The sequence below is a fragment of the Delphinus delphis genome, chromosome 6 (assembly GCF_949987515.2).
Source record: "Delphinus delphis chromosome 6, mDelDel1.2, whole genome shotgun sequence".
NCBI classification, from domain to species: Eukaryota; Metazoa; Chordata; class Mammalia; order Artiodactyla; family Delphinidae; genus Delphinus; species Delphinus delphis.
Genome location: NC_082688.1, coordinates 22,070,464 through 22,086,611, shown reverse-complemented (window position 1 = coordinate 22,086,611; position 16,148 = coordinate 22,070,464). Strand labels below are relative to the sequence as shown.

The 16,148-nt window shown below is 39.1% G+C and overlaps 1 protein-coding gene across 6 annotated transcripts in view; it reads right to left on the bottom strand.

The window, feature by feature from the left end:
* ECPAS (Ecm29 proteasome adaptor and scaffold) overlaps nt 1-16,148 on the bottom strand; it is a 99,420-nt gene that overhangs the window by 69,852 nt on the left and 13,420 nt on the right. For all 6 annotated transcript variants that reach the window (XM_060014339.2, XM_060014340.2, XM_060014336.1 and 3 more), the window contains one exon: nt 2,630-2,760. In XM_060014339.2, coding sequence (XP_059870322.1) covers nt 2,630-2,760 — 131 coding nt within the window. The remainder of the gene's footprint in view (nt 1-2,629; nt 2,761-16,148) is intronic.

Below are 16,148 nucleotides of genomic sequence, written 5' to 3'. Positions count from 1 at the left end.
GTAATACAATACAAATTACTAAGAAACACAAGACCTTAAACTTGTGCATCAAAACACATCAAGGAGGCGCAAGAGGGAGGAGATATGCAGATATATGTATGCATATAGCTGATTCACTTTGTTATACAGCAGCAACTAACACACCATTGTAAAGCAATTATACTCCAAGAAAGATGTTAAAAATAAATAAATAAATAAGGACACTTAAAAAAAAAGCGCATCAAGGTCAAACTATTAAAACTAAAAGGAAAATCAGAAAAACTACAACAGCAGCAGGAGATTGTAATTCACTATTAATTTACAACAGGACTGGAAGATAGGTTTCTTGAGAAATGAGAGCAGTGTTGAGTGGCCTATCCACACACTGAGCTCCATATTCCACCAATAGGAAATATTTTTTTAATCTTATGAATAGTTTTTATGAACATCAGAAATAATATGCTTTAAAAGACTAGAACATTTGCTCACTGTGGTTTCAAATCAGAATGCAGTAAAACCAGACAAATTTTACACTATTTTAAAACCAAAAACAATGTTCTTATAAACTAATTATTAGGTCAAAAATAAAATAACCTAATACTGCTCACCAGTGTAACTATGGGGTATAACCAAAATAGTAATCAAAGAGAAATCCGGAAACTGAGGTCATTTTCAGTTCTGTTTTTCTGTTATCTGACCTTAATGAAGTCACTTAATCATTCCAAGCCTCAGCTCCATCTATAAAATGGAAATAACACCTACACCTCACATAATCTTGTGAGTATTTAAGTGATTAGCATTTTTCCTGGCACATAATGACCTTTACCATTACGTACTTTACAAACTGAAATCTTATGTGAGAAAAACATATCAAAGGAAAACAAAAAAAGGAGTAATTTGAATAAAAATAGAAGAAAAATACACTTGAAAAAATTAATATAAAAGCTCTTTTTCCTTTTAAATTGGCCCATTAAAAAAAGCAAACCTTTGGTAGGAACAAAAAAATTAGAAACAAGAATGGAATTTCTCCACTTGAATGGTAACAGAATATTAAGAATAATAGTATGATAGACGTGAATAATATACAACTGAACATATAAAGTAGATGGTTAGAGACGAATGATTTTCTACAGAAGATAAAATACAAGGAAACATAAAACTCCTAAGTAAATAAGTTTAAAAAAAAAGAAAAAACCCTACTGAAAATACTCAGCCGAGAGGCCTGGACTAATGCAAAAACTTCCTTCTGTTTACTCTCCTCTGCGCCACTGCAAGTCTTTCTCCACCCCACAGCCAGAATGATTATGTCACTGCCACCAATACCCTTTCAAATGGCTGCCGCTGGAATCCCCATGCCTGAACTCCTATCACTCTTCCTCTGGTGCACAGGGTGCATCTCTGTGGCCTTGTTCAGCTCCCTGAAGGTTTTATACTCAGTTCGGGCTCAGAATCTCTACACAGGGCCTTCTCTGCCTTTAGTGGTCTCCCCATCTCTATGCCTGGCTACTTCCTACACACCTCCCTTACACCCTATACTTAATTTAAATCAAGTCCCCAAATATATTCTTTCATACAATCCTTTGCCATCTTAGCATTTATTGCCATTTTAACTCTATACTCTTTGCCTTATTGTTTAATACTCATCTCCCCAAGTACACGTTTCTTTCCTTCACCAACGTATTCCTAACACCTGGCATATAGAAGGTACCCAGTAAATATCTGCCAAATAAATGATGAGACTGATGAAGCTAAATAAGGAAACAGAAACCAACACATGAAGGCCTTTTATACCTAGTTATTCTTAGGGTAAGAAAAGGCCATAGAAGAGTTTTAAATAGGAGAATGACGTGATCAAACACGTTATCTATCTTAGCAAAGCAGTATTAACAACAGGCATGTCAAATACGTGACAAGAATGCCCTATTCCTTCCTGTAAATATAACAGACATTCTTAAAGATACTCTTTCTCCACTGAACTCAAATCAGGCCTCAGAATCCCTCTCAGGGCAGACCTCCGGGAAGGTCACTGCCAATCAATTACAGTGGCTCAAGGATTGAAACCTGATGATAGCTCAAAAACCCAAAGGTCTAGTATAAATACACGAGAAGACAAATGAATTATTTTAAAGGTGAAGCATCCAAATGTTCCATGTAGAACATTAGGTTAAAAAAGAAACTCTTGATGTGACAGTTACCCAGCTTTTACTAACAGTTCTTCAAAAAATTCTAAAACAGGAGCTGTACAACAGTATCTTGCTTTTAAAAACATTTCTTTTGCTTACTTTTAATTAAGGCCATATTCACCGTCAGCCAATGATTAAAGAATATTTTTGACCCATTACCACCTGACTTTCATATTGGACTCAAGGGCATAGATTTTAAATCAGACCTCCATACATTCCAGAATAAATATCTCAATTATGTCATCCAGTACCGATGCCTCGTGTACAGCTGGAGCTAAATGCAGCTGTGCTAAGCATACAAAAGGTACTTTTAAATCGTGGAAGCTGGTCCTAGACTTACTGTCCATTTTGAAAAGCCTAATTGGGATCATGAAGCTAGATTTCAATAATGGGAACAGAAAACTCACTTCATAAAATACATCCATTTATTCACTATTTAATTCCCCCAACTGTCCCAGCATGCTTACCTTTTTACGTACTCCTTCTTGGGTGCTGGACAGCTTGAGCAAAACAGGAGGAAGGAATTTAGATATAATATTCTGTAATTGTTCATCTGTTTCAGCATGGCCAAGTCGTAAAAAGACTCGTTCAAGCTGATCTACAATACAAAAAGAGAAAAGGATAACTTAGCACATCAAACAGAACTAAGACTAATCACTTTTATAGCTTAATCCTTTTTTCTATACTGCAGATCCTTCAGCCAGAACTTTAACCATAGCTAGCCCTGTATGCAGATGATTTTGACACAGCAATGAAACAACACTAAAAAGGTTTACTAGCTAATTATACTGTCTTACAACTGTCCTGGTCATTTAACCTCTAGAAGAGAGGAAAACAAAGACAAAAACAACAAATTTCTCTCCTATTTACAAGGTTATTCCGTTTTTCTAAAGGATGTGGATACCAGAAAAGATACAAAAGTTTTGAAGAAATCGTCTAGACCTAGCTAGCAGAGCCATGCAGGAGAACTTTAATCATATACCAGGGATAATATTATATCTTTGGTGAAACCATCTTACTGATGAAATTTCTTCAAAGACAGAATCACTGCCCATTACTGCTGGAATTAGCCAACCAGAATGTGAGAGACAAATTTCCACGAAGAAAGCCACTGAGAAACATATTAACACCAAAGGGATGCTCTCAGCAAAACCCAGGCAACTACAGAACAAGCAACTAACACACTCAGAGCTTCTGTCTCTTCAATCAATACATTGCAGGGGAGGGGAGAGTGCTGAGGTGAAAGGGGAACCTATCAAGGGCAAATGACTGGATACTTGATTTTTTTAAATTATTGTTAATTTTTTAGGTGTTACAATGGTATTGTGGTTATGTTTGTTTTTTAGGGGTTCTTACAAAAATTATCCGTAAGTGATTAGGGAGCATTCTAAGGCACTGGAAATGTCCTACATCTCAATCTGCATGATGATTACACAGCTATATACATTTATAAAAATTCACAAGCTCTATCCTTTCATGCTTTCTACTGTACCTATTATACCTTAATTTTAAAATTTAAAAATAAAAAACAAAAAAATTTATTTAAAGGAGTCCTTTTTCTCAGAGATAAAGACTAAAATATAACTGAAATAACAGTTACTTAGATTTACATCAAATAATCAGGGGTGTACTGGAAATCTGCTGAGAGTAAATTTCAGACGTTCTCACAAAAAAAAAAAAGGCAACTGTGAGAAAAAGACATCTTAATCAGCTTGACTGAAGTAATCATTTCATTATGTATATGTGTATCAAATTATCACATTGTACACCTTAAATATATATAATTATTTCAGAAACTAAAAATAAAGTCATGGCCTCATTCAGGTCCTCATTTTAAAATAAATAAATAATTGGGGGTGCTGGGGTGAGAAATGGGGAGGGGCCATATAAGTGAAACCAAGATTGGTCACTAGCTGATAACTGTTCGAGCTATGTGATAGATATTTAGAATCTGTACTTCTGTATATGCTGGAAATTTCCATAATAATTTTTTACAGGAAGAGATATATATACACATATAGATATAGATATGTGTCTCCAGAGGGAGCCTAGAAGCAGTCACAACCTGGCACAACCTAGTAGCAACAAGCGCACCCAGCACCCGGATCCTGGGTTTTTAAACACCCTTCTCCAGCAAAAGGAGCCAGACTCTTGGGGAAATGGCTGATTCTAGGGCTGGGGCAGGGAAAAAACAAGATGAACCTGAAGCATCCTGTAGGGCCAGAAGGGAAACAGGGCCTGATAAGTCAAAGGGATGCAGGAACCACCCTGAAAGAGCTCCATTATGGCCAAGGCTGGAATAAATTTGAGGAACCAAATAAATAACATAGTACTGGATTCTAACCCAAAGTATAAAATAAATTTACATGACTCCATGATATAAATAAATGACTGAATGATTAAATGCACTGGGGAAAAGAGACAAGTCTTTCTTACAGAATTCCAAATAATTATGTAGCTACCTCCCCCTACAGGAGGTAGAGCTTAATTCGTGCCTCTACCCACCCCTTGAGGGTAGACTAGATTTAGTGACTTGCTTCCAAAGAACAGAAAAGGGAAAGAGGAAAATGTTAACTTTACAGTGGTGAAACCTGATAAATTCTGTTTTAACCAAGCGATGCCATGTGGTATCAGGATCACTAACATGACAAGAAAGGCATTTCAACTCTGTGGTATTCCTTCCAAAAACTCATAACCCTCATCTACTCATGAGTAAAATAAAAAACCAACAGAAACACCAAGTTAAAATACATTCTACAGGCTACCTGGCCAGTATTGCTCAAGACTTTCAAGACTGTGAAGAAAAAAAAAAAAAAAGAAAGACTAAGAAATTGTCACAGACTAGAGGAGTCCGGGGAGACAGACAGGACATCTAAATGCAGTGTGGTGCCCTGGACTGGATCCCAGAACAGAAAGAGGACATTAACGGAAAAACTGATGAAATCCAAATAAAGTCTTGAGTTTAGCTTTTAAAATTAATACTAAGGGAAGGAAGGGAGGAAAGGCAGGCAGGCTGACTCTGAGATTATCAGACCAAATGCTTCTATTTGCTAATAGTTGAATGCTACTATAAAAGGAGCTCCTAGGAACAGTGGATTCAATCCACAACATCCATGGAAGTTACAGGTAAGGAGTCTCTGCCCCAGCGCCTTATAGATCTTAGGCAGTGGAAACTGCCTGCAGATTTTAGCTACAGAAACTTAGAAGAACCGTTCTGCGGAAGAAGGCCGAAAGTTAAATTCTTCATAACAAACTGACCTGCAACATCTGTGCCCAAGGCTTAAAAAAAAAAAACCAAGTGATATCTGGTCCTTTCATTTTTCATACAACCATTTGGGTGCTTCCTATGTATCCCCAGCATAGCACCTAACACTTTCTACTCTCCCTCACTAGAAAGGAAAAGATAACATCCTCAACGCAGTAACACTGTTTATGATGCGAATGTGGGAATGGAAAGAAAGGGCACCAAACATCACACGGGGGTCCTTGTCAAAGAGGTCAAGCATACCCAAGGAAGAGGCAAAGGAAGAGGATCGATGTAACACTGCTGCGTCATTCTGACAAACATCTATACTTTAAATAAACGATCATCAAACATGTTCAAACTTTATGAAAAGAAATGTAAATACAAGTGCAGATATAATCAACCACTAACTTTTTCAGCCTACCGAAGTTAGCAAAATATGGGCAAAGATTCAGCAACAGTGTGGTGCCTGAATCCTGCTGTTAACGGCACTGAAGGGTGAACCCTGTGCCTCTACCCTCAACCCTGGAAACTGAGCCCCGTGAAAGTGACAATCCAAATTAGGCCTTTGCCCCCAAACGTGTCTATTCAGAAACAAGAAGGGATGTAACCAAAAGTTCTGAAAATTCAAAAGGAATCTAAAACTCAAGTTCACCTTTCACAAGGACTCAGTGTTTAGTTGTAGGAACTGAGATCCTCCAGGTCATCACCAAAGTATCTGAGGTATGACAAACATTACTTTAGAGTCAGGGGCAAGTTCTACCCTCTCCACAATTTTGATATTATTCCTCTTATTCAAACTCATATTGAGTTAATTTCACTTACAAGAAAATTAAAGACATCACTATAACCTCAGATAGTCACTGTTAAAGGTGGGGAATATATTCTGAACTATTTTTTCCTATTCATACACTAACATTATTTTAACCTAAAAACTGGAATATGACACATACTATTTTACAATTTGCCTTTTTTTTCTTTTAGTTAACACAAACATATTGTCTAAAACCCTTGGAGCAATAGATGTCTCAGGACTTTTCAGATTTTTGAATTAAAATAAAGTGTATATGCTGTGTATTTCAAATAACCCTATCCACCCTGTGTGTTCTAGGGCAGTTCCTATAATTAAATACATTCAGATTACTGCAATAAGACATACGGATGCTCACACTAAGTGGGATAGTCAAAGATTTTAAAGAACCTCATATCCATTCAGGTCAGGTTTTAATACCCAAAGAATTACACTAAAAAAAAAAAGTGTGGATATGTATAAAATCGTAAATATCTTTGCACAGCACTAAATAAAGATCTAATTGATAAAACTATGCCTATAGAAGTAGTATGATTTATTTAACTATTTGTGCTATTACCAGATTTACAGTACCACAAACGATGCTCCAAAGAACATCCTTAGATATGGGGATATACGTATATGTATATGTATAGCTGATTCACTTTATTATACAGCAGAAATTAACACACCACTGTAAAACAACTATACTCCAATAAAGATGTTAAAAAGAAAAGATGTTAAAAAAATAAAATAAAAAACAAAGAACATCCTTATCCATGTGTATCTGTGCACTTGTATGTGTTTCTGTAAGCTAAAACCCTAGAAATGAAACTGCTGAGTCAAAGGGTAGGAGTGTCAAGTTTAAGAGATTTTGGAAAAATGTCCTTCAAAAAGGCTGTGCTCATTTATACCACCAGCAGTATATGTAAGTACCAATTTCCCTATACTCACTCCTACAATGAGTAATCAATCTTATAAGTAATCAACCTTAGCTGACTATGATAAATTTAAAAAATCTCACTGTTGTTTTATATCTTTTATTACTATGGCAAAGTTTGTTTATTTATTTATTTATTTATGGCTGTGTTGGGTCTTCGTTGCTGTGCGCAGGCTTTCTCTAGTTGCAGCGAGCGAGGGCTACTCTTCGTTGCAGTGCACGGGCTTCTCACTGCAGTGGCTTCTCTTGTTGCAGAGCACAGGCTCTAGGGCGCGTGGGCTTCAGTAGTTGTGGCACTTGGGCTCAGCAGTTGTAGCTCGCGGGCTCTAGAGCGCAGGCTCAGTAGTTGTAGTGCATGGGCTTAGCTACTCCGTGGCATGTAGGATCTTCCCGGACCAGGGCTTGAACTCATGTCACCTGCACTGGCAGATGGATTCTTAACCACTGCACCACCAGGAAAGTCCCTTATTGGTCATTTGAAATACATTCTTCAGCAAATTACTTTATTCTTTTGAGTTGCTGACTTCTAAAAGCTTTTATACAATATTGAAAAAACTACCCCCTGTTCTTTCATACATTAAAATACTTTTTTCCTAGTATGCCTTGTGACTCTACAGCACATTCTTTCTTTTCATATCTAAGTTTTTTAAACATAAATTTACCATTCCTTTGTTTTATGGTTTCTGAGTTTCTAGTCATGCTTAGAAATGCCTTTTTAACTCTAAGATTATAAAAAATATTATATTCTGCAGAGAAGAGTTAACACAGCGCGCCTGAGACTGCTATCCTTACAAGGCTTTGTTTGCCAAGGCTGGTCCTTGTCTGCCATCTGGAGACTTGGATTTCAGGAGGGTTCCCACAGTTCCCAGAACTGATGAGAGTTACTCGCTGTGCCTGAACTGTTTGTGCAAACAATATGCTTTACGCTCAACCGTGCTTTCCTCCTGAGAACCTAGAATTCTAGTACGTGTTAGGCAGAAGGTGCCAACGTGACCAGCACCAAATAAAAACCCTTGGTAATGAGTCTCTAAAGAATATCCCCGGTAGACAACATTTCACATGTGTTGTCAAAACTCACTGCTGAAGGAATTACGCGTGTCCCATGTGCCTCAACTGGGAGAGGACTCTCGGCAGCTTGCACCTGGTTTCCTCCAGACTCCACCACATGTGCCTTTTCCCTTTGCTCATTTTGTTTTTTATCCTTTTACGGTAATAAATGTTAGCCATGAGTACAAATATCTGCAGAGTCCTGTGAATCCTCCTAGCAAGTCATGGAACCTGGGGGTGGTTCTGGAAACCCTGACACACATATTTATCTATGTTTTCTTCTAGCTCTTAAGATTTTCCTTTCTGTATCCAAGTCTCTAATCCCACTGGAGTTTTTTTGGCACATGAGGGATGTAAGAAACCTAGTCTTTTGTGGGTTTTTTAAATCTTTTTCATTGTGAAATAAAACATTTAGGAAAATGCGTACACAACATAAGTGTAACTTAATGAGTTATTATAAACACCTATGTAACTATTGCCCAAGTCAAGAAAAAAAAATTTATTATGAAACTTGTACAAAGAAAGGTTTCTACTCCACTTGGAGTTGGAGAGGACTGAAAGACTGTTGAATATAAAAAAGCACAGTGAGTTTTAAGGTCACGGAGGTAATTACAGCCAAGCAAGAACTAGAATAGGGTCTTCTGACCTTCAGTCTAAAAACCCTTACCTACCCATGCAACTGTCTACAACGTTGACCCTGTATTTTATATGATACTATCCCTGTATACTGCACCTTCTCCAGGGAGCCCTGTTTGAGAGAATCACCAAAAGGTCATAAGAATTTGCCTCATTCAAGTGGTATTTATGACAACGGGAAAATGTACAAATTCAAAGGTCAGAAAACAACACCAGAGAAAGCTCACTACTATGAATAAGAAGCTAAGACCAAACATGTCAAACTAAATTTACCCTTCCTCCTTCTCCCTGCTCTGCCAAATTCTCTCCTCCATCAAGGCCCAGCACCCTGCTATCTTCACCCTGTGAAGCACTAATTCCCCTATCTAGATCACACATTCACTCACACACTCATTCAGTATGTACTGAAGCCCTACTGTGTGCCAGAGCTTGGTGGTCAGGGGTACAGAGTAGAGAAGGACGAGGCAAGGCTGGTGTCCAGGTTTAGCACACGTGTACGGTAACTGCAGTAGAAAGAAAACAACAGAAGGCCTGAGATAGACTGCTCAAGACAAGAGCATTTAAGGATGGAGGAAGGAGAGTCTGAAAAAGGGAAGGATAGGCAACAGACAAAAATAGGAAGAAAACTGAGTATGGGGTCATAACAACTCAGGAAAGAAAAAAATGAACTAGTCAGGAAGAACTGGAAAAAGTTCGTTTGCCCATTTAAAAAAAAAAAACCTAAAAAAATCCTTGCAGGTAAATTAATGACACAAGTGTAAGAAGCAAGATTTTAAAGCTTTTAAAAGAAAAATGAGAAGGGAAAATTAAAACGCAAGCACAAGGCATTAAAGACTAACAGGTTAAGATTTTAAAATATCATAAAACACACTATAAAGTAAAAGAATAAGCTATAAATAGCTACAATGTTTTTAAATGAAAAGAAATTGAGTACAGAATATACTTTTAAAATTCCTACAAGTCAAGAAAAAGCAAATTAATCCAAAGATTTTAAATGGACAAAGAATATAAGCAGGCAATTCAGAGATGAGAGTCATATATTTAATAACACATAAAATGATGCTCAATCACACTGATCAGGAACACGTAAAATTAACACAATAATGAGATACAATTTTGCACCCTACACATTAGAAAAACTCTTCAAATGTTGGCAAAGACTGGAAACCAACCAAGAGGAACTCAGGCTCACCACTGATGGGGTGTACACTGATACAATCTCTGAGGAACAAAGCTCTAGTTCAGTAGCCTCTAGTGAGGTTCAAGAGGCACATCCCCTTCAACCCAGCACTCCTGCTCCAGGGGAACATACTCTAGAGCAGTGCCCAGCTGCAAAGTAGCACAGCTGCAAACTGTTTGTCACCAGCCCTCTAAGAGAAAAGAACACTTCTTGCTTCACTGAGAAAGTCTTACCAGGATAAGAAACAGTAAATAAATTAACAGTGAGAGTTGATTTACATTCTGCCACAAGTTCCCTATTTGCAAGACATAATTCCCCAGTCCTCAGACCACACTTCTTTGTGTATCACTGTCCTGGAGAAAAACTCCCAGGGAAAGACAAGCACAAGGACACTGTAAGAAACTGTTCATAGCCACATGGTCAGTAAATGCAAAAAAAAAAAAAAAAAAGGAAACAATCTAAATGTCAGTCAACAGGAAAATGGATAAAGAAAATGTGGCAGGGTCATACAACAATGAAAATAAGCAAGAGTCACATGTCACATGGACCAACATGACAATATCTTAAAAACTAAGATCAAACAGAGAAAGCAAGTTGCAGGATATGTACATTATGGTTCCACTTATTTCAAGGTTTTAAATGCAATACATGCATTGCTTATGATATGTACAGCACAGGAATGACAACCCTTGGTCAAGGAGATAAAAGAGAAGAAAAAATGAAGGGGAGAGGAGAGAAAAAAAAAGAAAGAAAAGGAAAATTTGTAAGGGGTAGCACAGGGGGTTTGAATTGTATCAGTAATGTTTATGTCTTTAAAAAATAAAAGACCTGGAGCTTCCCTGGTGGCGCAGTGGTTAAGAATCCGCCTGCCAATGCAGGGGACACGGGTTCGATCCCTGGTCCGGGAAGATCCCACATGCTGCAGAGCAACTAAGCCCGTGCGCCACAACTACTGAGCCCGTGCTCTAGAGCCCACGAGCCACCACTACTGATCCCACATGCCACAATTACTGAAGCCCGTGCACCTAGAGCCCATGTTCCACACCAAAAGAAGCCACTGCAGTGAGAAGCCCATGCACTGCAACAAAGAGTAGCCCCTGCTCGCTGTAACTAGAGAAAGCCTGCATGCAGCAACAAAGACCCAACGCAGCCAAAAAATAAATAATTAAAATAAAATTTTTTAAGTTAAAAAATAATAATAATAGCTAAATAAATAAAAGACCTGAAGCTAATAGCAAAAAATGTACAGATTTGACAAATATGAGTGGGACATACCTAAGTGTTCCTAAGATAATTCTCTATACTTTTCTTCATACTTGAAATATTTCATTAGTTAAGAAGAATATATACACCATAATAATTGTTTTATGATACTATATAAAAACAAGAAAATACATCAGTAATTTTTCTTCTTTATATTTTCACGTACTTTTCAAATACTCCAGTAAAAATACATTTCTTTTTAGCAGAAATAACATACAAATTTTTTAAATGAATCCATGTTTCAAGGATAAAGAAATTTAAATCACAGAACTTTACAACTTGAAAGGAACCTTAAAGAACATGGAAGTGGACTTCCCTGGTGGCGCAGGGGTTAAGAATCCGCCCATCAACGCAGGGGACTGGGGTTCGAGCCCTGGTCTGGGAAGATCCCACATACCGCGTGGCAACTAAGCCCGTGCGTCACAACTACTGAACCTGCGCTCTAGAGCCCACGAGCCACAACTACCGAAGCCCGTGCACCTAGAGCCCATGTTCCGCAACAAGAGAAGCCACCACAATGAGAAGCCCGCGCACCTAGAGCCCATGTTCCGCAACAAGAGAAGCCACCACAATGAGAAGCCCATGCACCACAACAAAGAGTAGTCCCTGCTCCCCGCAACTAGAGAAAGCCCACGTGCAGCAATGAAGACCCAATGCAGCCAAATAAATAAAATAAATATATAAATAAATTTTAAAAAAAAGAATATGGTAGAACAAAAATAAGAAAGTTTACTGGTAGAAATGCAAAACGGTATAGCCACTTTGGAAGACAACAACTTAGGAAAACTAAACATACTCCTACCATACAATCCAGCAATCATACTCCTTGATATTTACCCAAGGAGTTGAAAACTTATGTCCACACAAAGACCTGCACATGGATGTTTACAGCAGCTTTAGTCATAATTGCCAACACTTGGAAGTAACCAAGACGTCCTTCAGTGGGTGAATGGATAAATAAACTGGTACATATAGACAACGGACTATTACTCAGCACTAAAAAGAAATGAGCTGTCAAACCATGAAAAGACATGGAGGAACCTTAAAGGCATATTACTAAGTGAAAGAAGCCAATCTGAAAAGGCTACATGCTGTATGATTCTAACTATATGACATTCTGGAAAAGGCGTAACTATGGAGACAGTAAAAAGATCAGTAGTTGCCAGGGAGGAAGAGGAAAGGAAGGATGAATATGAAGAGCACAGAGGATTTGTAGGGCAGTGAAAATACTCTCTGTGATATTACAATGGTGGATATATATCATCATACATCTGTCCAAACCCACAGAATATACAACACCAAGAGTGAACCATAATGTAAACTATGGATGTGCAGTAATTATGATATGTCAGTGTAAGTTCATCCTTCGTAAAATATGTACCATTCTGGTGAGTGATGTGGCTAATGAGGGTGGCTATACAAATATGGGGGCAGGGGTTGTATGGGAAATCTCTGTACCTTCCTGTCAATTTTGTTGTAAACCTAAAACTGCTCTTAAAAAATAGTCTTTAGGGCTTCCCTGGTGGCGCGGTGGTTGGGAGTCCGCCTGCCGATGCGGGGGATGCGGGTTCGTGCCCCGGTCCGGGAGCATCCCACATGCCGCGGAGCAACGAAGCCCGTGCGCCACAACTACTGAGCCTGCACTCTAGAGCCACAAGGCACAACTACTGAGCCTGCATGCCACAACTACTGAAGCCTGTGTGCTTAGGGCCCGTGCTCTGCAACAAGTGAAGCCAACTCAATGAGAAGCCCACACCCCCCAACCAAGAGTAGCCCTCGCTCGCTGCAACTAGAGAAAGCCCATGCGCAGCAACGAAGACCCAATGCAGCCAAAAATAAATAAGTAAATAAATACTAAAAGAAAGAAAAAAAGATTTTAAAAAAAGAATAAATATATTCATTTACTTTCCATTAAATAATTCTCTAATTCATATTATTTGCTTGTCTTTAATTTCTCTATCTAAAGGGAAAGATGGGACCTTCCTTCCTTCTACCCCACAAGGAAGAAATAACCAGTAAAGGTTTAAGGACTTCACTTCAGTGTTATCTACCATTGGCCACTGATAATTCTGAAAACATATAATTATTCCTGAGAAATAAAACTGTCCACGTAAATCACTCATTCTTCATATCTCTCCAAAAAAATACAACATTGGCTTCTGAGTCAAGGAAGAAAGGCTATTTTTTCACAGGATTATAAAAGGCAAATACTGGCTTTTCACTCATATCATCACTTACGGAAAAAATATTTTAAAAAATAAAAAAGAAAGAAGGAAAAAGGGGCTTCCCTGGTGGCGCAAGTGGTTGAGAGTCCGCCTGCCGATGCAGGGGACGTGGGTTCGAGCCCCGGTCCAGGAAGATCCCACATGCCGCGGAGCGGCTGGGCCCGTGAGCCATGGCCGCTGAGCCTGCGCGTCCAGAGCCTGTGCTCCGCAGCGGGAGAGGCCACAGCAGTGAGAGGCCCACGTACCGCAAAAAAAAAAAGACGGAAAGAAAAATAAATCACTTTCCTCAGATGAATCACCTCTTCATGACAACTTGAACATCAAAACGTTCCTTAGAAAGTGCAAGAAAAACATTACTGTCAAAAAGACTAGGGAAAGGGCTATATTTAAGGTAGTGGTTATCCTTATGTGGTGGAATTTCAGAGGATTCTTTTTTGGCTTACTGGTTTAATTCTATGTCATTACTAACTTATTTCATGAGCGTGAATTAAAAAGAGAAAATGGTTATTCCAGTGTGACAGGTTTAAGATTTCTTTACATTTGTTTAAATTTTCTACAAAGAACATCATTTTTTTCCTGAATGTGAAAGTAAATTTTAAATTATAAATCAGGTTAGAAGCCTTAAGTGGAAGCTGAGATTGAAAGGGAAAGCTGAAAATACTTGGACCACTGCCCATTGCCTCATAAATCAATTAATAATCTACCATTACAGGGTATTTTGAGAAAGATCTGTCAAGTTACTACCAAAATACATTCGACTATAACAGAATAATTTCACAAGGAAAACAGTCTCCCTAATAGTATTTAACTTCTTCTGCTTCACACATATGTAAATACATTATAGTCACAAGGCAGTTTCACATGGCCTTCTGAGCCTCAGAAAAACATTGTGAGGTGGGCAGGGATTATCTGCATTTGAAGATGAAAAACTGGGGCTCAGGATCTGACTGACTTGCCAAAGGTCACCAAGCTAATGACACAAAGAATCACAAGTTGAACCTAGAGAGGTCTTTATCCTCCAAGTGCACAACAGAACACAGTACCTCCCTCTAAAGTACTATTTACTGAAGTAGGTAATATTAGCTTCAACTTACAGATGAGGAAACAGAGCCTAGAATTCAATGAGAATGTTGACGAAGATTACAAAGGTAGTAAGTAAGTGGCAGGGCTAGGATTCAAACTCCAGGCGGTCAACTGCAAACCCAATGCTCCTTCTAGTATGCTGAATTACAGCACAGCTGAGGCAGAGAAAGTAGGCGGGGATGACACTAAGCCTTACTAGATAACTATGCACAACATGACTTTGTACCCTGACCACAGCCAATGTGCCAGGAATGGTCCCTTTCCTCAGGAACTCAGAATTGGGACCAAAGAGTCAAGCCTCCCTTGAGTGCCTGGACCTCTAAGAGTAAGCCAGGAGATATGACATGGGCATCTTCAGCCTACGCCATGGAGCACAAAATCACAAGAAGCTGGTCTGAAGAAAGAATGGCAGGGGGTGCAGAGAGAAGGTGAAGAACTGGAGGACATCTAGTCCTTAGTTCCAAACCCCTCCTGAGGGTCCCTCTTATTTCCATAAGACTCCATGATTCCTTACAGTAAGTGCCCCATTTTTGCTTATGCCACCTTAGCACTGTGTCCAAATGCAAATGGAAGGTTTTTGCCAAGGGGGAAAAAAAATCTACTTCCATAAAAGTACATTAAAAATAAGCAGCTGGCACATGTAGCATATGCCAGAGGTGAGTATCAGATGAGAGAGGAAGTCCTTCCTAAGAGGAGACCAATCTAGCCACAAAGCACCTTCTTGACCATGCATCACACCGCTCCCCAACAGGTGTCCAAACTGCAAGAGCTTCTTAAGTGCACCATATGTTCTTCTTGCACAATTCTTTTGATCAACCAAGTCCCTCATCCAGGAATACTCTACCAACCTCTCCTGACCATTTCTCCATCTCCACATATCCAAATCCTCTCCATTCACGACCCAGCTCAAATACTACATGCTCCACACTTACACATCCCATCCTGGCCCTACAAACTCCCACAGACCTTTTCTACATCTCTCCTGGCACTTGTTATCTTTTGCTGTACATTATTTAACTGCCCGATCATCCCTTCCCTAGACCGTAACAGTTCTTTGAGGTGTGACTCCACCTGAGTGCCTACTCATTTGCTCCATCCATCTCCAGAGCTCCTCAGGTTGAGAAACTGACGTAGTCTCTTGGTATCCCAGCATTTAATTCAGTGCCTTACAGAAAGAAGTTGCTCAAATCTCTGTTGAGTGTATGAAATGTTAATTCCTCATATTTGGAAAAGCCATTTAGAAGTTTATACATCTAACATCTGTGGCAAAGGAAATGAGGGGATTAGTTGCAATTCATAACACCTGACATCAGAATCTCTTGGACCACATGTTATTTTTTATTTTTCAATTTATTTTTATTTTTGGCTGCATTGGGTCTTTGTTGCTGCGCGTGGGCTTTCTCTAGTTGCGGTGAGCGGGGGCTACTCTTCGTTGCGGTGCGTGGGCTTCTCATTGCGGTGGCTTCTCTTGTTGCACAGCACGGGCTCTAGGCACACAGGCTTCCGTAGTTGTGGCTCACGGGCTCTAGAGCGCAGGCTCAGTAGCTGTGGCACAGGGGCTTAGTTGCTCCGCAGCAT